A 20,092-nucleotide genomic window follows, 5' to 3' on the forward strand; every position below is an offset into this window, starting at 1 on the left:
TGCTGCAGGCTCCAACAACTGTTGTCCGTAGTGTGACTGCAGCACTCTCTCTGAATGTGATTCATTTTATACCTGTAGATTTTCTCCAGTAATGGAACTCCAATGGTCCAACACCCACTTCACACGGTCAAAATCCTCCTAGAAACAAAGCTTGCTGGTCGTCAGCCATCTTGGCAGTTATTTCAGGCTACACAAAGCATAAGTTGCTTTCCCACGCAGGTTATACTAAATCCCAGTACATTCATTAATGGCTCAATCCAGATCAACTTTTTGGGCTTAATCCACCAGAGCACAAAACAAATTAAACAAACAGACTTGTTAATTCATGTTGTGAATAAAGTAAGCCAAAATTTAAAAATACTGGCAACTGCCAGTGCCCTCAGCCTCCATTTAGATACACCTTTGGTATCAATTTCAAAATTTTACGTCGCCTTGTTCTTGAGTTATCGGATTCAGGAGAGATTCTGAAACTTTGACCTCCAACCTCTGACCTTGAGGTCAAGTTCACTGTTGTTCAGCTGAGGGGTAAAAAAAAACAAAAACACACATACCTATGATTTTACTACAATAATAACCAGATGTACCCACCCTGAAAACTAATTGAAACGGTTGAAAACCAAATCTGCGCATGTTTCAAACCAGCAACACGACTTGCTCACATGTCATTGGCTCTTTGAGGGGAGGGTTAAGAGGACCACCATCCTTGATTTCACCGAATTCTTCCACAGATTTTGAGTCACATCTCCGTTGACATTATCTTCAAGTCGTTGTTTCTAAATCGAGAAACCCTTTAGAAGCCCAAATTACACTGTGGCAACCTAAAGTGAATCTACAGATTAAGCTCCAGCATTTTGCAGTGATTGTTTTCCAACATCTAACCGACTCAAGCAGGAAAGCGAGTCCGCCAATTATATGAAATCTAACTGCATCAAACAAACAAGATTTAAAAGGCAGGGAGTTGTTGCCCAAAGAATAAAATCAATTTGACAGTTAATGTTAATGCAAGTGACTGAGGTTTATGCAAACGTGTCTGATCTTGATAATTAAAGAGTGTTTGTACGGAGGTGCACAGCTCGGCGTCTCATTTTTAAAGGATGTTTACTGTCTCCAAAGCATGGAGATGGTGGCAGCCTGAGGGCCTGCTTGCTTTCTTTTCCCTTGCTCTGTATCTATCTTGCGCTAAATACACACAAAAACACACACAGGCGCACATATACAAGCACACGTGTACAAATACAAAGTCTACACACTGTACTGACACATACAAACAAAACCCACACAGAAGAAAGACTCCACGCTTCCACAGACATCAGCCTCTCAATTAGCTTCTGCACTCATTTCTCCTCCTTGGAAGAGAATTATTTTTCAGCTAGATGCTTTTTCTTTGTTTATTGTGAACAGACCAAAGCCTTATCAGCAGCTAATCACTGGATGTCAAATTCAGTGACTTGCTGCAGTCACATGAAAAAAAAAAAAAAAAAAGCATTCAGTGAATAATCTTCTAAAAGTTCAGATTGCCATTTTAGATTTGGACAATCACCAATTTCTTTTAGATGCTCAAATCTGTCTTAACAGCCAGAGAGCGGATCAGCATTTGTTTGGTATAATGTGTTGTGACATGTTAATTGCGTCTACTTGTAATTCTCTCTAATTGATGTTTGATATGTCTCAGGAAATTAGGCCAACCAGATAACACTGTAAATATTATTAATCCTTCCCGCCTTTCTCTTTTCGTGGCAGGTTGATGAATTCAAAACAGCTAAAAAGCTAAAACAGTAATGTGTCATCGTGCTGTGCAGCTATGCCCAGTATTCCCAGGGTTGCAAGGCAGACAAATCTAAGGTTACAAGCATACCACCGTATATTCAAAACACATTCGGGCACATGGCAGGCGGCCAGAGAAGACTAACCTGAGCAATTTTGACTGAGTTCTGGGTAGAACCACCGGCATGGTACTCAACTTTGTTCCTCTTGACAATTTCTTCAAACCTGAAACAAACAAAAATAAAAGAAATGCTTCATAAGACACTGTTTAAGAACAATTACAGACTGACTGTGGCAATGCCAAGCGCGGGGGAAAAGAGAAGGTTTATAGAGGTAATGAAGGAAGACATGCAGAGAATGCAAGGGACATGGTGAGATGGGTACAAATGCAGAGTGGATCAAAACTTTCTGGAGTTTGTATGTCAAATGCAACTTAGCCCGTTTAACATGCCAGCCTCAAGCATTAAATTTCTCATGATAATGTCACCTAATCTTGTGGTTTCCCTAAAGCCTACAGAATTTTCCCATTTCCTCTTTCTACCCATTGTCTGGTTTAAACGCTGGCAAAGTTGCTGTTTCGATTCAGCCACACTGCTCCCACCAACCTTATTTCCAGCCGCTGTGGCTATAAAGCTGTACTCAGCTTCAGAGCAAAAATATTTTCCGAGCCCTAATGTCCCCCACACTAATTTCGCAGCCAACTGTTGAAAATAATAGAGCATTTAGCAGCTAAAACGTCAAACATTTCTTTGAGGGGCTGATGAAGACCATAAGAAGGCTGAAAGGAGAAAGATTATTAGACCTGCATTCATGGCGAAAACAACTGTGCTTCCAGCTTAATGCTAATGCCGCTCCATGTCGGAGCACTTAAAACCATCAGGCTGACATCCAACCCCAGGAAGAACAAAAAAATGTTATCTTACTATAAAACATAAAAGCTCTGTCTGTCTGTGTGTGTCTTTTTTTGCAAACTCCTGCAAAACCATCAGGAGTCGAGCAACCAAACGTAGCACACAGGTACATCTTGTCCCCCTGGTGGTTCTCATCTATATCAGATATTATGATGTTATCACTGTTGCCTAGAAACCGCCCAGCAACATCCTAAAATGACCCGTTTTTAGCATTTCTGCACCTACATCACCTAATGAAAGCATCCAGTTGTTTTCATTTCATAACAATAGCATCTCATTATAGCCATAAAAGTTGAAATACATATGCTCAGCAACCAAACGGCAACGGGTTAAAATGAGCAGTTCTTAGCGTATAAACCACATCCATCAGCCCTATAAAGTGATTAAGTATATTAGTTTGCCAACAGAAATAATGAAAAAGGAGCAGCACATGAGAAGCATAATTCATGAAGTTTTTGACAACATATTTAATGCATAGCTATGACATGTATACAACTGTACGTGCGGTACATTGTGCAGACAGTACTGTAAAGTGGGAGGCACTCTTCTGGTTAAACTACACGATGACACCATTTCTACATCAGCCCAAGCATCTGTTTATACATCATTTTCTGTATTTAAAAATTATTTTGGACAACATACATAACAATAAATCTGCAATAAGCTGGGATCTGCTTATAATATTGGCTAACCAGTTATCACTCAGACTGTTGCTATGATGATAATGTTAACATTAGGATAACTAAAGGAGCAGCACTGTGCAAGTGCTGCATATTCAAAGTTTGTCTTTTCAGAATAAAACTAATCTAACAGCTTTATGCTTCACATGCGCAACCTCAATGGGCACTTCCTGAAAAAAATAATGGTTTTAGCTTTTTATTTTATCTTTAAATTAAACATTTTAACTGCATTATGTACCTGTTCTCTGAATTTAACAGGTTAGCAATCTCTCAATATATCAGAAGAGCACTTCAGATGAACTCGGGCACTCAATGTGTTTAGTTAAAATGATCTCACACTGGATGCTCTCTGACTTTGTTAATTAAATAGTACCAAACAAAAGATGCTTTTATCTTTTTCAGACACATATTTCAAGTGTTTATCTGTCAGTTTAGCTATATATTTCAAACATTTATGTCTGATCTACAGAGAGCATGCTCACTTTACCTAGAGGGCACTTATGAGATGGAATAAGAACAATCAAAATAATTATTTATACTTGCCTCTAGCTAAAAAAGCCCAAATGTCATTTCAATTTTCACAAACACGTGTCAAAAATAAAATGGACCAATGCCAATGTCCGCTAATGCAGTAATGCTGGTCGGTGACAAATTTACAACAGGACGTGCACACTTTGCGGCAAATTCCAAACTAAAACCAAAGTTTGGAAGTTAATCAAAACACAAAGTTACATGTGCACATAACAAGCAGCTGCCTGTGGGTTTTGAAGGTGAGCACTATCATGTGGCTGCTGCTGGAAAGTCTCTACTGATGCTTGTTATAAGCAAGACCTACAAACAGAGAGTCCTGTAAAGTGTCTTGTGGTTCTGTAACACTCCTAACCCTTCCTAACAGAATTATCTTGATCATTTAAACAGAAAACACAAGTAAAGTTCACAGGATCGCTTTTTAGATCGCCATTTTAAATACTGCATTTGTTACTTTTGACTCAGTATTCCAAATATTTGTGCTAGACTTTTTGTTAACTTACTCAGCTTATCCTGTAAGGATATATTTTCCAATCCCCTAGTTAAGTCGCAACATTTTTCTTCCCTTTTCGAGCAGTAAAGAAGTTGTGTTTTGGAGCACGTAAACCCAGAAACACAACAGACTAAAAGTGGGATACATTTACGCCATTCTTTAACCGTGACATTCCAGGTGCAAGTTGTTTATATAAACTGCTTACAGGGAAAAGAGGGGGGGAGAAAAAAATCAAAGCTGGATTTTGTTAAATGGGATACTTTACCACAAATGTTGCTGCAGTTGGGAGTCTAAAACGTCAGCTTGATAAAAGCAAAAGAGAGAAACATTGTTCACACATGGTTGTATTTAGCCTTACAGTATTATAACAAGATGAGCAGTGAGCAAAAGTTATTTCTAAGGAACTTGAACTGCTTCCTCAAAGAGATGCACAAAATAAAAGCAGATATTCATCTTCAACTTGGCAAAAATAGGCGACTGCACATATTTCATAGGTGATGCTTTCAGAGCAATTAGAAAATTACGTTTTATTATTTTCCCATGTATAAAAACCCGATACCCAGATAAGTCGTTTAGCGAGAGACCGCATCTGATTAAAGGTTTGATGTTTTTGAACCGCACAGCAAAGTTTAGAAATGACTGTAACAGACTAAACAGAAATGAGTCGAGAAAGCAGACATTACATCGGGGAATACGGAGTAAACAATTGCTGTGTTTTCAAACATAAACCAAAGGAACACCCCAGGGTAATACTGAAGGCAGTTCTATCATTTTTGTATTTTCCCCATCATACTGCCATTTCAAACATCAATAGCTGCGATGCTCAGGCGTAACATGATGCAAAGCCAGGCTACGCTGCGAGATAGAGCCCTTTATCTTGGAAGCTGAGAACATGAATAATGTTGCGTTCTGCACATTGTTTGCGCCATTAGCCTCCTAGAGATTGGGGGGGGGGGGGGGGGGGGGGGGGGCTGGATATACAAACATATCCGCCATGCTATGGCAACTGGCCTAACTAAGGTGAAGATGCACCTTGGCCTTTTTCTAAATCAGTCACATTGAATTATATGTGCGTTACTGCTTTAAATTCATAATAAAATGCTTAGTTGTAATCCCAAGGGGGCACTGGTACTCTGCGCTACAGAGATCCAGTGCATTTTATGGGGTTGGTCAACAGTTGTACGTTTTAAATTGTAGCCCTGATCATAAAAATATGTCATGTCTACTGTGTATACTTGCCACAGACAGCACTGATCTGTATGCAAAGTGCGTCATGGCTTACCAACATGTGCCAGCCAGAGGTGTTCAATACTTCAGCACAACCTGGTTTAACTAGGCATGGCCGAATTTTGAGCGGGTGTGAAAGTAACCTTAACTGCTTCAAAGAAAGTCTACATATCATGTCTCAAGGCGAGAGGTCCACCCAGGGCAGAATGTTCCTAATAAAGAAAAAAAAAAACTTTCCATGCAAGTGGAAAATATGCTAACCGGGTGGAAAAAAAAATCCTTCCTGAGACACCTGTTATGACTCCTTGACAAAAGAAGAATTTGAGCACTGTGGGTGTTTATAACATGAAGGCAGCCGAGGGACTCCAGAACCCATTTCAAATAGACACACAGCTTCTGAGGATTTCAGTGCTTCCCCCCCCCCCCCCCCTTGCTAGAAGTATTTGCTCCACCTTTCAGTGCAGACAGCATGGGGCCCTGCTCTTGGACGCCTCGAAAATCCCATCCGAAAAGGAGCAGCTGCCTCGAGACCTTTACACCCTCAAACATCATGTGATCCCATAGTAGTGACACCGTAAACGGCCCCCTTGGCCATTTAGAGAGAGAAAATCCCTTTCCATCTACTGCAGTCTAAGCTCACTCAGTGATGGGAGGGAGCAGAGGGAGAAAAAAAAGAAAAAAGAAATTGTTTTGAACAAAATGTCCTCAGCCAGTAACCTCAGCTTTTAAAACCTACTGGTGTCGCTCGGCGTAAGAGCAATCCCAGCTATGCCATGTATTCCACTAATGTATGGTCAGCATGTGTTATATAACATGTTTTACAAGAGGCTGCCGGTGGCACTTTGGTTAAACGCCACTCTTAACTAAAAGCCACAGTTTTTCAATTTCATACCTTCCAATTTGAGACTAATAGCAGCATTTATTTATTCAGCTTAAATGAAATCATATTCAAATTAGAAGAATTAAGCCGCTGAATACAATATTTGTATTCAGAGGGTATCGGAGTCCTAGAGTCCCCCCTCGACAACTAATACCTCCAGATCTCTCCGGCTTAACGCGTTCAAACTGTTGAGGCAGATCACACAAGTCGGGAACATTGTGTTGTTTACATTCCTGAGGATGGAGCCCCCACTGTTGTTTCCCATCAAGGGAAATATGAGAGCTTCCAAAGTACTTTGAGAGTTCTCTAACCCGAGTGACTCATGAGCTCCTCTCTCACCTCCCCAAAAAACAAGCCAAGTAGATTATTTACATGAGGCAATAATTCAAGATTTGCTCCTCTAAGTCTCTTACACAGAGGGCAAGGCGAGCCCATTTACCCAATCCCTCTTCATTCGCCTTTGATGTTAGCCTATCTCGATAAGACCGGATGAGTGCCCTAAAATCCCCGTCGAGTGATTTCACAGGAAGAACAAGTCTCTGTTAATCAATGGCTAGATTGGATCTGGATTCTCGGGAGTGGTCCGCCTGAAAGTCCTCCCGAGTGTTTGAGTGCACACCGGGGTAATTCATCGCTAATGATCACCGCGGCACCTTCTCTCCTACACGCCGTTCGTCCTCGTTTAATTGCCTCGTTCACGTTTAAACAGCTTACAAATCACAAGGACAGGCAGGGAAACATGATCAAACGGCCTCTATCGCTAATCAGGGGAGGGCAAAGGAAGAAGTGAGCGGACTGGGGCTTCTTTGCTGGCTCTCCTTGGGGATTAGGCAGGAGGAGGGTTGTACAGGAACAGTAAATTATCTCTGCTTCAAGTATAGCAGGCAGGTATATTTAAACAGGCAGATCCATCTTCTCTCTATCTGACAGAAACAGAGAGGGGCCAATGCAGCTAAAAGGCTTTGGTAATCCCAGTTTCAACACGGGCATCTGGAGTGGAGACAGGTTCCACCATTGATTAGATTCCCTAATCAGTGTGTGTGCATCCCACACCAGCCTTCCTTGGTAGTCTGGAGGCAGTACGAGGCCTGATGCACAGTAATTGTTTCCATAGGTCAGGCGGAGGAAAAACAGCTCGGGGACATGATGAAAGGGAGATGGAAAGGGTGAGGAATATTGTTGTTTTTCCCCCCCAATTAAATTGTTTGTCAAACCCTTCACAAAGGGTTACGCAGTTTATCTGTTTAAAATCAATACGCTCGTCTCAGTGTGAAAGCTTGTCCCGACACAAGACAGGCCCATTAATTATTCTGTTCTGTGTGCTATCGCTGGGCTGCTCAAGGTTGAGCCTTATCTTTTCTTATTTCAAATCAATAATTATCTTCTACCATGCTCGCGCTCCCTCTCAGAAATAGATGTGCTTTTCATTCAATGCCTGTAGAGTCTCTCTCTCTCACTCCCTCTCTGTGTAGCAACCGGTGAGGAACGCAGAATGAATAGGACATTCTTATCAGAGGAACATTAGGGCAGGATGGGAATAGATGGCGAAGAATGAGGCATATAAAAGTACTGAACACAAATGAGTCATGATTCAAACAGCCACAGAGGCCTTGTTCCCGTCCTCTGACATCTTCTAATAGACTACAGTAAGGGATGAATGTTGATTTGTACAAAAGCATTAAAGTATCGGCATCGCTCGGGTATCTCAATCCACTGGGGCAAATCCCTTTTTAGCTAAGAAAACCTTCCTCGAGTACCTCGGTGCAAAAGAAAGAAAGAAAAAGTAGTGCCACATCTTCTCTGCAGTGACACTTTTTGCATCACAGACTGGATACACAATTAATGACTGCACAATTACATGGTCATAATGGGTGAGTAATTGCATTAGAATGCAGAAACGACAACTGTGCGTCCCTTTAATAATGGGCCAATCCAGCTTCAGCAGCAGCAGCAGCCCATTTGTTGGCATTAGCTGAGGACTGCTGTTTGTACTTAATTAGGCTGCACTCAAGGATTAGGCGGTGGGGGCAAAATCTGGTCATGGAGTATGAGTTCATATTATTTCCTCTAAAATGTCACAGGTTTTTGGCTTCGCGCTGCAGAGGGTGGCGTTGTTTGTCACACTGTACTGCGTGGATGTGGGAAAGGGAGTGTGAGAGTGTGTGTGAGGAAATGAAAGGGAGAGAGAGAGAGAGGGACACACTGAGGGAGAGAGGAGTGGGAAGAGGGAGTGTGTAAGCAAGGATGGGGCTTCTGGTGCTCTCTTGAGGATTGAGATTTGAAGCCGGAGCACAAAGCCTTTGAGACATTCCCCTTATCTTGGAGGTTGATACCAGGATCTCAGTGATTCAGAGCGCTCCGTGTGAATAATTCCACCAACACCCCCTACTGCGGGGACCATATGGCCCAGTGTGAACTTTAAATACACGGGGAGTGCTGCTGCTGCTCACCAGTCAGGCCTCCCATCTCTACCCCCGCACAGGCTAGGTGTAGAGAAATGATCGGCACAGATAGTGCACTAACTAGCCTTCATGTTAAAAAAAAAAAAAAAAAAAAAAAAAAAAAAAGGGCTGCTGCCATCAGTGGCTTTTTCCTGTGTGGCTGCTGGGGGATCAAAGATGACTAAAAATAGCCCTGAGCATGCTTTTCTGAACTGAACATGCTGTATGTACTGGCTGAGACGCCCACATTTTAATTATAAAACGCTCTTTAAAAGCGGGGAGTTGGAGGGAGACGAGGTGAGGAGGGGGTAGCAGCGCCCACATGCACAGAGATGTAGATTGTGTTTGTTACGCCCCCTTTGACTTGTGATGTTTCCTTCTGGCACCACCTGCTGGCAGTGGCCATCAACAAGCGAGAGAGAGAGTGGAAGAGAGGAATTCAAAGCTCCAACGAGGACAAGCCTTAATTGTGATTGCATCAGCCATCTCTCATAATGCAGCATGTATGCTTTTAAATGCAGAGAAATCAAGCGGCTGCACAGCACGCTGACAAATTTCATCACACAGAAAGCACCAACACGGGAACAAGGAGACCCTGCGCTGTTTTTTCCCCCCTTTCTTTCCAGTATTTGAAAAGTTTTCCTCTTTTATAATTCACAAGGTCTACATTCGCATTTCTTACAGCTGAGTACGGCTCTGGCGAGCACGTCAGATTCACGCAAGCGTCCCAAATTGCCAGATTCACGGTTATCAATAAAACATCAAGAGCAGCGCGCCTGGTCGCTGAACGTGTTTCTGATGTCTCAATTACCGGTTGAGTGCCATTAATCTCTGCTCTCTCGCTTTGGCTCAGAGGTCGGCTGATGGATGCAGGCCTGTGACCTTTGTCCTCGGCAGCGGGGGGGAGCCGGACGTGCTGACCCGGTAGCTGCCAGCAGAGGTGAGTTTAAGTACTGTAGTACAGCACTCAGCGTTACCAGACAAGGGAGCTGGGAAATAAAAGGATTGGTGGGTGGGGGGTGTGTAATGTGTCTACACACTCAGTCAAGCATGAGTACATCCAGTGAAGTGGCACCATGGCAAGCACATGCAGCTCCTGCACACATGCATGTGAGCAGACACAAACACACAAACACACAACAAGCAGGAGTGTCTGTCCTTATGACACCACAAGGATAGCTCCACAGGGGAAGGGAGGGGGGGTTGTCTAGCACTCACGATTCACTTCATTATATATTAAAAACATAAAAAATAGAAAGAGAGGAGAAGAGTCAAGTGTGTTTACAGAGCAGAATCTATCACACACACGAACCCGGGAGCCAAAGTGTTTAGCATGTACTCAGCGAGAGAGGCCTTTGTTGTTTTTTCCCCCAGTAAGCAGATTGAGCTGCATGGCAGCAGCAGGGGTGTGTAAGATGTACACAGACAGCAGGGTGTGTTAGTGGAGAGGCACCTCCACTGATCTCCTGTGTCGTGTGATGATGTGTGTGTGATGTGTGTCTCAATCCAGCGCTGATCCCCCTGAGTCAGCCCTGTCAGTGATATGAGCCTCCCACCCTCCTCCTCCCCCCCACCCTCCCCTATCCTTCGCCATCCGGAATGCTAATAACAGCCAGCCACTAACACTGCATCCCTGAATTATTCATGCAGCAGAGGGTCACACGGCATAATGAGGAGTTTACTCTCATTCTGGATGCGATTGTGATGCTGCTAATCTGCATTTAGCACAGAGAAACAGAGAAAAGGAGGGAGACGGGGTAGGTGGTGGTGGGGGGGGGCTGGGGGAGAGGATAGGATGAGCACTGATGAACTTAATTGCTGTGAGCAAACAACTACTGAAAAGAGTCACGCCATCATCCAGAGATGAGAAAGTAAACAATTAATTATCATTGGACAGAGGGAGTCATAAAACAAATGTTTGAACAGCACTAATATTCAGGAGCCAGCTGATTCCCCCCACCGCCGCCGCCACCACCCCTCTGAGGTGACAATACTCTCACAGTAAAAAATGACACGCTCATTTGATACACTAATAATTATTAGCGCTAATATGATTCACTTAACACTCCCAAGAGGGTTTGGGTAGATATTATATTATGAAATGCTGCATGTCCCACATTATAATCTCCTGCAGAAAGAGGCGTGTTTTCATTATGTTGACATGTTGTTTCCTATGGAGACTTCTTTTTTAGGGGGGTAGAAACAGCAGGTTACTGTTGCCCCCTGCTGGTCATATAGGGTGCATGCCCCATATTCTGCAAAGTAATAACATATTAAAAAGAATTTTGCTGCCAAGAAATAAGTGACAAGGTTAAAATATAAATATTCGCCACGTGCTAATGAGACGAATACTGCAAATGATCAGCATCAAATATTTTAAAAAAGCAAACACTACAAAGAAAAATTAGACATGACCTAAGTAAAGAACACAACTTTATTTTGAATTTAGTAATCTTTGGGTTCATCTGGTCACAACACAAAGTCAAACGTACCCCAAATCTTGGCACATGACAAAGAGCCTTTAAAAATCCTGCAGGAATCAAACTCATATTTGAATCCACACGATGGCAGCAACAGCTGCAAAAAGTCAGAGGGAACTACAGTTACGACAGTTACCCACTGAAACTCTGAATTTAACATGTCTAAGCAGGCAGAGAGGAAGTCTCACGCAGCTCTTTGGTTAGTTGGTTTCCTCTCATACCTCGATTTCAAAACAACCAGAGGCTTCGCCTGAAAAACCAGCATCTGCTGAAAGCAGACCCTCTCAACTGCAGCTCACTAACCACAAAAAAATATAAAAATATATATTTTATATTTATAATATATAAGAAAATATAATGTGAACAAACAGTACAGTATTTTGCATTTACTCCAGCCTGACAGACTAACCACCACACTGTGAAACCAGGAATAATATACAGGTACCGGCAGAACTCGCAGCTGCTTTTTGAGGAGGAGAGACTGATGCTGTCACTCATACAAGATAATAGCACTGCTTAAGATTGCATCATGTAAAAATTAACTACAGGTATATTATAGTTTGAGGGCTTTGATGCATTACAAAGGAGAAAGAAAGGATGCAGCAGTTGGCAAAGGTGAAAAGAAAAGAAGCATTATGAAACAACAGAAAGGTCACGCCCAGCAGTGAACCGGGGCTTGTGGTTAAATGGAATGTAGCAGGAAGTTTGGGTTGTTTTTCTGTATGGCAGATTTCCCCGCCACCCCCCACCCAAATCAGAGCAGCAAATAATGATTGTTTTCATTCAATTTCCTGCATCTCTCGATTATTTTTTCAGTTAAGTTGATCAAAATTTTGTTGCAAAAAACATTAAATATCTTAAAATGTCAGAAGGTTAAGTGCTAGATGGAGTTGAGGTCTTGCAATTTTCAAAATAACAGTCTAAGAACAAAAACGTGTTTAATTTACTGCGACAGAAAACAAAAGAAAACAGCAAAAGTCAGTGAATTTTGGTGCCTAATCCATTACTGAATCACTAAGAATACGCGGCTGAATCTTGTTACACCAAAAATAAGTCCCCAGCCAGTACTAACATGGATGTAGATAGTTTCTACTGTCCAGCAGGCAATTTCTCAGCAACAACAGGATTATATGGGCTCTGCTGTGACTAGATAATTGAATTCAGGCATGGCCACAGCGCACTGCATCCAATGATCTCTCTCCCACCAGGGTGATGGGAGGAAAAAATGAATCGTGTTACACTCTGTAGATTCGGTAGCGCAACAATGGTGTTAGTTGACTGGACTTGTAAGTCCTTTTTAGTAATGAAGTTATTTGTCACAACACTTCAGCGGACTTCTTCTTCTTCTTCCGTAAGCCAATGACTTTGCACGTGACTTCTTAGCAACCAAACCAAACCTCAAGCAAAGCAGCATTAATAGGTACACTGTGGCACATGCTGCAGCGTCGAAAGTTAACGTTCAGAATGATAAAAATACTGCATGCTTACTCAGATATGCATTGACTGACATGATGACAGGCACGCTGGTGTCTATAGCATTGAGGGGACGTGCATTGAAATGCATTGTGCTGGGAATTAACCAGCAAAGCTGCATGTTAATCCTGCCCTGACCTTGTGCAGAATGTGTAGAGAACAGTGTCTGTGGGGCTAAAGATAACACCGCTGCCTTTGTGCTGAAGGAGAACAACACTGCTGATGATGCTGCTTTGTGCCGCTGCTCCTGCCCAAGGTCACATGTGTCCTTTTGTCAAGTAACAAGACCCGACAAGGTAGTCCATTGTAAAGTACAGATGATCAGATGTACTGATCTGTCTTTAAACTCTAACTGCATCGTTATGGTGCTTCATAGTTTTATAATGCCTTCACAGATTTACTACAGCATGTAACAGCTACACAGTAGGTGGTTTGCAGTAGTGTAGTAAAGTTTATGGACTAATGCAGCCTGGTACGGATAGGCTATGTATCCATTTGCATTATTATTCTACAGTACTGTACAAAAAGTCTCGGGCCACCCTACAATTCAAACGTGCTTCAAACTTGATATTTAAGGCTTTACTGTCATTTCTTTAAGTAATCTTCAGGAATATTTCTCCAGACATTTCGTTGGATACTTGCTGTTTTTCTCTGTCAAGATGATCCCACGCTGCTTCATTAATGTTGAGGTCCAGGTCTGGGGAGGCCAATCCACGACTGATAGTGTTCCACTTTATGTTTTTCTATCCACATATGCTTTTACTACACTTGCAGTGTGGTTGGAAAGATTTTCAGTCCAGTTCATCAGTCATTTAACCTTCAAGACCATCGCTGTTCTTCAGCTACCAGTTGATGGATCAACTGAAGAGCCAAATGCAACTCTCAAGTTCTGTGTCAGCTCTTTCCTGGATGTTTCCTATTTTCTAAGGACTTTCAGATACTGATCACCTGTTGTGGAAAGTTTTGTAGGTCTGCAACTTCTTTTGTCCTCCACTTGTCCAGTTTCCTCACCATATGCAAAATTTTCTTTGGGAATCAACTTGCTGTTCCAAAAATAAAATTTTATGCCTGTGAATGTGTGTTATTCAACTAAAAAAAAATGGGAACAAATTATGTTTTTTTTTTGTGACTGGTTGCAGTAACAAAGTGGCTAAAGATACTAAATTTAAAATTGGTTCGTTGCCAAGTTGTCTGTTATGTGCAGACTCTACAGTGGTTCAGCCCTTGAGTTAGATGCCTTTTATATATATACTTGATTGAGTTGTATGTCAGTGTTAAATGGCTGAACAAACAACAAGAAAGGGTACAAAAACTGAACTGAATTGGACTCATTGGAAACAGCAGCTTATAGTCACTTATCCTAGAAACATTACAAGAAAGTCTGGCTCCTTGGAAGCAAAATATAAAGAAATGAGGGGTGGCTCAGTAGTTCTGCACAGTCAACGGTAGCAGTCACCAATCTTTGGTTTAAGCTGGTCTTTTGAAAATTTAAACATTATGGTTTTAAACTGGCTAAATGTCTATGGATAGGGTTTGGGAAGCACAATCACAGCATCACAGTATGTTAGCCGATGTAACATCTGCAGTGCAGAAACCCCAAAGCCAGGACCACTGCTCCACTGGAGCTCCCAATACAAATAAATATGGGGGTTATTTTGACATGAGTCAAATTTTCCACTGCTCCGTCACACTGAATCCAATACAAAGTTTACTCAAGACATTAAAACGTCTTAATGGACAACAAAATCATTTTTCTTTGTCTTTGCAAAAGTGCCAACTGTTCAGAATTTGACATCTTTAAGCCATTTTATTGTCAAATTGTTAAAGTAATGCTAGTAACAATTAACTGTACATGTCCAAGGATTCCCACTGGCCTCTCCTCATTTGTTAGTGCCACTATCTGGCTTATCGTACTTAAAACAGACCGTTTTACACAATGAAAATGCCGATTCTGTTTTCATAAAGACTTTTTTTAAAAACTCAACAGGGCACCTTAAACACTGAAGTGCTCCAGTAGTAATGGCCAGCAGATAACTGTTGACTGAGCAGGTTTAAGGTGTGAACGTTGACCAGTGTGATGTAATAAAATTGTCTAAAGGAGCACTTCAGCGCAGGTGACCTGCTACTGGTTAAACGAAAGGCCTTAAAAAGTCATCTGTTGCACTTTTATTGCTAGAGTGAACTGAAAGGCAGCGGGCATTGGGTTACATTTGGTTGCAGAGACACAAATTGCCAATTTAGGACAAAATGAAATGTTGCCGTCAGAAAATATCCATCATGCTTTAAAAATAAAAGAGAGCTGGATTCACAGAAGAGGTTATTCTGTCCCAGTGAATGGCTTTTTTGATTACATTTCAGACTTGGCAGGCAAAGTAAAGTCATAAAAACTCAGAAAACCTGTGATTTTTTTCTATTGCTGCTTGGGTAATTATTAAACATCTCAGTTCACTCACACACTAATAGGCAAACCCATAACAAATGTTTACATATGCTAAATGTGGAACATGTGATTTACCTCTCAGTGTGAAAACTGTTTAATCCTTCAAACTTCAAAGGGAACCCCAACACCTCCCTCTCTCACACCATGTTCTTATTTACAGATGGTGCACATATTTAACATCTTCAAAAAAAAATTCACACAACAAGTTCCCTGCAAAGGAACCATCTGTACCTTATCAAACAGAAGGAAAAGGGTGGTGTAAGGTCAGTCAGTGATTAAAGCCTAGTTCTTTGTTTCTACAGAGTGACGGGCTGCAAGCGGGGGCATGCCACAGTGTCTTTGAGGAAGGATATAGTGTTACTGCTTGCAATGTGACGGAGGCGTGTTTACAAGAAACTCACAACTCAGAAAAACCCTTACTAACTTACATTTGCCACAAGGCAATTGTAAATTTAGAGGTTATTTATAGCCTGGCATGGGTTCAGAGCTGGAAAAATGTGGGCGTGTAAAGTTCTGAGGCTGCCAGCTACCCGGGGCCAATGTATGAGTTAGCTATTTTGAGCACAGCTTACAGTGTCAAGATGGTAGTAGTGTGTATGAATGGCTAGTGTATCCCTTATTTGGTTTCACATGTTTTTAACTGTTTGCATTACACAAGCGACTGTAGCGTGGGTTACGAGCGAAGTTTTAACTCACAAGGCTTTGTGTCTGTCTTCTGCGAGGATCTGGTCATTCGGCTTCAGTCCAAACCTTTCAGGAAAGGGCAAGCAAACAAACATTAAGTGTGTTCTGAGCATGCAGGATGATTTAAGGGGAAACAGATGAAGCATTTAGACTTACTTGTCAAGGAAATCTTTGTCCACAACAGCTGAAATGTCGAGCAAGGGATTTCCCATCCCAAAGAGCATGTTTTCACTGTGGGGGAGACAAAAGCATATTGTGTTATGGAGACTCCCACTAACAGGCTCTGCATGAACAGGGGGAACAAACAGTCTGTTGTGATACAGAAAATCATCTGTTTGTGATTTGGTCAATTACACTGGAAGGACCCATAAAGAGCATCTCTTTATGGGAAAATTCAAGCTACAGAAACATAAGCGACTGAAAACTTTTAAGCTTATAGCAGAGTAATTAATGAATGAACTGTTTATGACTCCTGCAGATGATTATTATGCCTTTGATACCTATGTGTCATGCAAACGCTTTAAAATAAGGTTTTCTTAGACTACAGCTACAGATTACCCATTTACCTAAAAGTATGAGGTAATAAGATATCATAGCGGTCAAAGTATACTCCCGAGGACAGAGTATGCTTTCTGAAAGTTGGGTAACAGCTCAGAGCACAGGGAGAAATACTTGGCCTTTCAAGCTCAACATGCCTTTATCCATCTCAACAATAGGTGAGCTCAATGCTTTCAATCAACCCACTGAAAGTCTGGCAGTGATGTTAGCTCATGCTTTAAACAATAAAGTCATAAGAGCAGAAATGCTTACGGTGTAAACAGAGGAGGATAATAATCATGTGGCTCTCACCTTGGAGTTGGCATGTCAGAAACCCCTGCAGCCTAAACTGATTATTACTGAAAGGTCAACAGCTTCCTTCTTTGGTTCAAAGCAGCGTGTTCTTTGACTACAGGAACTGGAGCTGCACTTTGGCCAACCCTGACTGTTGGTGAAAGAAATAGGCGGGCCTTAGCGTCTTTTAGCCATATGATTGGCTGCTGACTCTCCAATGTTGAAAGGCCTTGGATGATGCATTCACAGGCAATGGGAACTCAGCAAAAACGGTGGACCTCTATTACAAACAGAGCACGGCCACATGCATTGTATATAAATATGTATAAATTTCAGTTATGTTTTAATGATTATAATTTTTTTTAAAAATGAACACTCGTTTTTCTAAAAATCTGAAATATTAAAGAATAGTTAGCGAAGGAAACTCTTTACTTTTTCACTTGTAACCTGTCCACAAATGGAATAAAATAAGAATAAATTAATTATTTTCCATCACACATATATCACAGGTATATTGATCCTTTAGATTCAACAATGCTTATAATTTTAGTTCCAAATAGTCTATCCTTGTGCAGAATTCTACTTAAGCCTTTGTCTCAGGAAGTCGAGTAGGTTGTCTAACTATCAGAAGGTTTGTGGATCAATTCTACAGCTACACCATAAATGTATATATTAAGACCCCGGGTTGCTCCTGATATATCTCTGTGAGTGTGTCCACAACTGTTAGATAAGCTATTAATAGGTATAGAAAAATAAATAAAATAAAATAATTAAAATAATAAAATAGCCTGTGTATGTCTTGCATACTGCCTGTTTTTAAGCACAGGATGAAAATAGGCACCTTACTGAAGATAATTTGTGTAGGAACACACCTCATACACTTCCCTTCTGGTTGTATGACTGTACTTCCTGCACTATAAGCTGTTTGTTCTAATTTTTTCTAATTTGTTCTAATTTTTTCAGTGTTGAATATTTAAAGAAAAAACAAAAAAAATCGAAATGAGGATGTTGTCCCCGATTAATATTACTGTGGTTAGGTCCTAAACCGTTGCACCATTTCATTCACATTCCAGTTTCCTTCCAAAGAGCTGAATGATGACTTTTTTTTCTGTCATTTGCCAAATACCTGCAAACTTTTTGGCATCAACTATGCAACAGTTTGTTTTTTCGGTGAGTGTCTTATAGAGTAGTCAGACAGCGTTAACTGCTAAGATTCAGGGTCTGAGCAGTGTTATCTATGGATTTGCTGAGCGCACGGCCTGAAAGATGAAGTTCTGATGGATGAGTAGTTTGTGGTTTTGTAAACAACTGAATCCTTGTTACCATTTCTATGTTAAAAATATGACTCATGTGTGAGATGTATGTAGAAGCAGTGAAATAACTGTTGAATGAGGAATTCTATAAATGACCCATCCAGTGAGTCTGTGAGGACTTGTGGTTAATGGGCTTCTCTCTTCTTGTTCCAAGTTAATCAAAGTTAAATATGTTTGGGCTTGTGGTTATGGTTGCACTGAGAGGTCAAATGCACTGCAAACTAAGAAAACATCAGCAAATTAAAAAAGGCTCACAAAACACAATGCATGTAATTTAGGGGAGACGATAACTTGAAGGAAACATGCATCTTCAGCACTTTATGAATCGTGTGATTAGAACACACATTATTCTTTTTCCTCTGTGCTGTTTTTCCCAATTTATTGTGCTTTGTGTGCTTTGTTTTGTTTTTTTCTGCACCTATTCTGTTTTATTCTACTTTGGTTGTATTTTATTCTATTTCTGTGGTGTTTTATTTTACGTCCGTGATGGTTTATTCTACTTCCGTTGTGTTTCAATCTACTTCCATTGTGTTTTACCTTACTTTCCTTGTATTTTATTCCTCTTGTATTGTTTTTTTAATTCTACTTTTGCTGTGTTTTTGCTGCATTCTTCTGTTTGCTCGTATTTTCTTTGTTTGCAGTGCTTTTGAGCCCTCGGGTCTACCACATCCGGTAGTCCCGCTTAAAAAAGATGGTGTGAGTTCACAGCACAAACACAACCTCTGACACAACCGCTAGAATGATGTTATTGTTAATATTGATTATTGCTCTGTGCGTGAATGACAGAGATAATATGTGAGAAAATATGGGCAGAGAAAAAGATATTTGCCCCTGGGCCAATCATAGAGATGATGCATCCTTCAGTGTGACCATTTAAAGGCATGTAACAACCTCTGCATGCCTGTGTGTTTAAATGGGTGTAAAAGCACTGGCTCGGCCCACGTGCCTCAGATATTTATGCTGACATTTAAGTTTTCCTAAGTTTCCATGAACGTAGCACGCTTCACTTCACACCGTGTTCTTTTAATGTCAACAAAACAGATCAGCTGTGTGCGCTGCAATATGTTGAGCCTATACTGATATAAAAAATATAAACAAGAAAATGATAAAAAACATACAAACGTATCCGTTCCCTTTACATGTTTCATATTACTCAATGAAAGTTGCATTTAAAAAGCTTTTGCATTTGTAGCTCCTGCCATTTTTTGTGTGTGAAAATACAGCATTAAATAGCGTCCTCTCAACTTCTTGGCTAACGTTAAAGTTTGTCCCCAGTACCTTTCATTTAAAAACACGATACTCTGCAGATTGCCCACACACGACATTTTTTATGCATGTGTGTGCTTTATTTTTTAAAGGGGCACTTCCAAGCTGGGTAAATGTAGCGGAAATTCTTGTTTTCCAGTCATGTGATGACGAACCCAGCCTTTTCCCGTTAGCTGTGCTCCGTGCTGTTTTAACCGAGCATAAACGCTAACTACAGCGTACACATCCAGCTGATGTAACGTTCAAAGGTTAAGCCGCCCCAGTGCCATCACTGTGCACCTCCCGCTCTCAGTTCACCACGGCAACAGAGACATTAGCATCGATTAACAGCTAGCTGCTAGCTACACCGTACGTCGCATATGTTAACACAAATACTTTCGGGTTGTTACCTTAACGCCGTCTTCCTCCCTGTCAACATGTTCGGTCCTTCCTCGGACATTTTTTAAATCTGCTGCCGGTTGTGCCGTCGCCGTGGAGCCAGGGAAGCTGCTGCTAACTGCTGGAGACGGGATTCAGCTTCCTGCCCCTTCAGATGATGATGATGATGAAGAAATTAGTCGACAGTATGCAACGACAGAGAAAGAAAAGTAGCAAAAATAAACATAAAAATGAGGGGAGCTAGTTACGGCCCGATCGAGCAGCCACTGTGCATTTGGACAGACATGTGGAAAAAAATTGCTA

At 41.3% G+C, this 20,092-nt stretch overlaps 1 protein-coding gene across 5 annotated transcripts in view; it reads right to left on the reverse strand.

Annotated features, from left to right (window-relative positions):
* Window positions 1–20,092, reverse strand: part of LOC113028358 (adenosine kinase) — a 128,421-nt gene that overhangs the window by 108,127 nt on the left and 202 nt on the right. For 3 of the 5 annotated variants that reach the window (XM_026178565.2, XM_026178562.2, XM_026178566.2), the window contains exons 2-5: window positions 19,801–19,937; window positions 16,158–16,232; window positions 16,014–16,067; window positions 1,911–1,989 (exon numbers count right to left, since the gene is read on the reverse strand). In XM_026178565.2, coding sequence (XP_026034350.1) covers window positions 1,911–1,989; window positions 16,014–16,067; window positions 16,158–16,232; window positions 19,801–19,850 — 258 coding nt within the window. In that variant the 5' untranslated portion in view covers window positions 19,851–19,937. Of the gene's footprint in view, window positions 1–1,910; window positions 1,990–16,013; window positions 16,068–16,157; window positions 16,233–16,850; window positions 16,986–19,800; window position 20,092 lie in introns of those variants that run through there. The other 2 variants (XM_026178563.2, XM_026178564.2) reach the window with 2 other exon arrangements.

The sequence above is a fragment of the Astatotilapia calliptera genome, chromosome 8 (assembly GCF_964374335.1).
Source record: "Astatotilapia calliptera chromosome 8, fAstCal68.1, whole genome shotgun sequence".
Lineage (NCBI taxonomy): Eukaryota > Metazoa > Chordata > Actinopteri > Cichliformes > Cichlidae > Astatotilapia > Astatotilapia calliptera.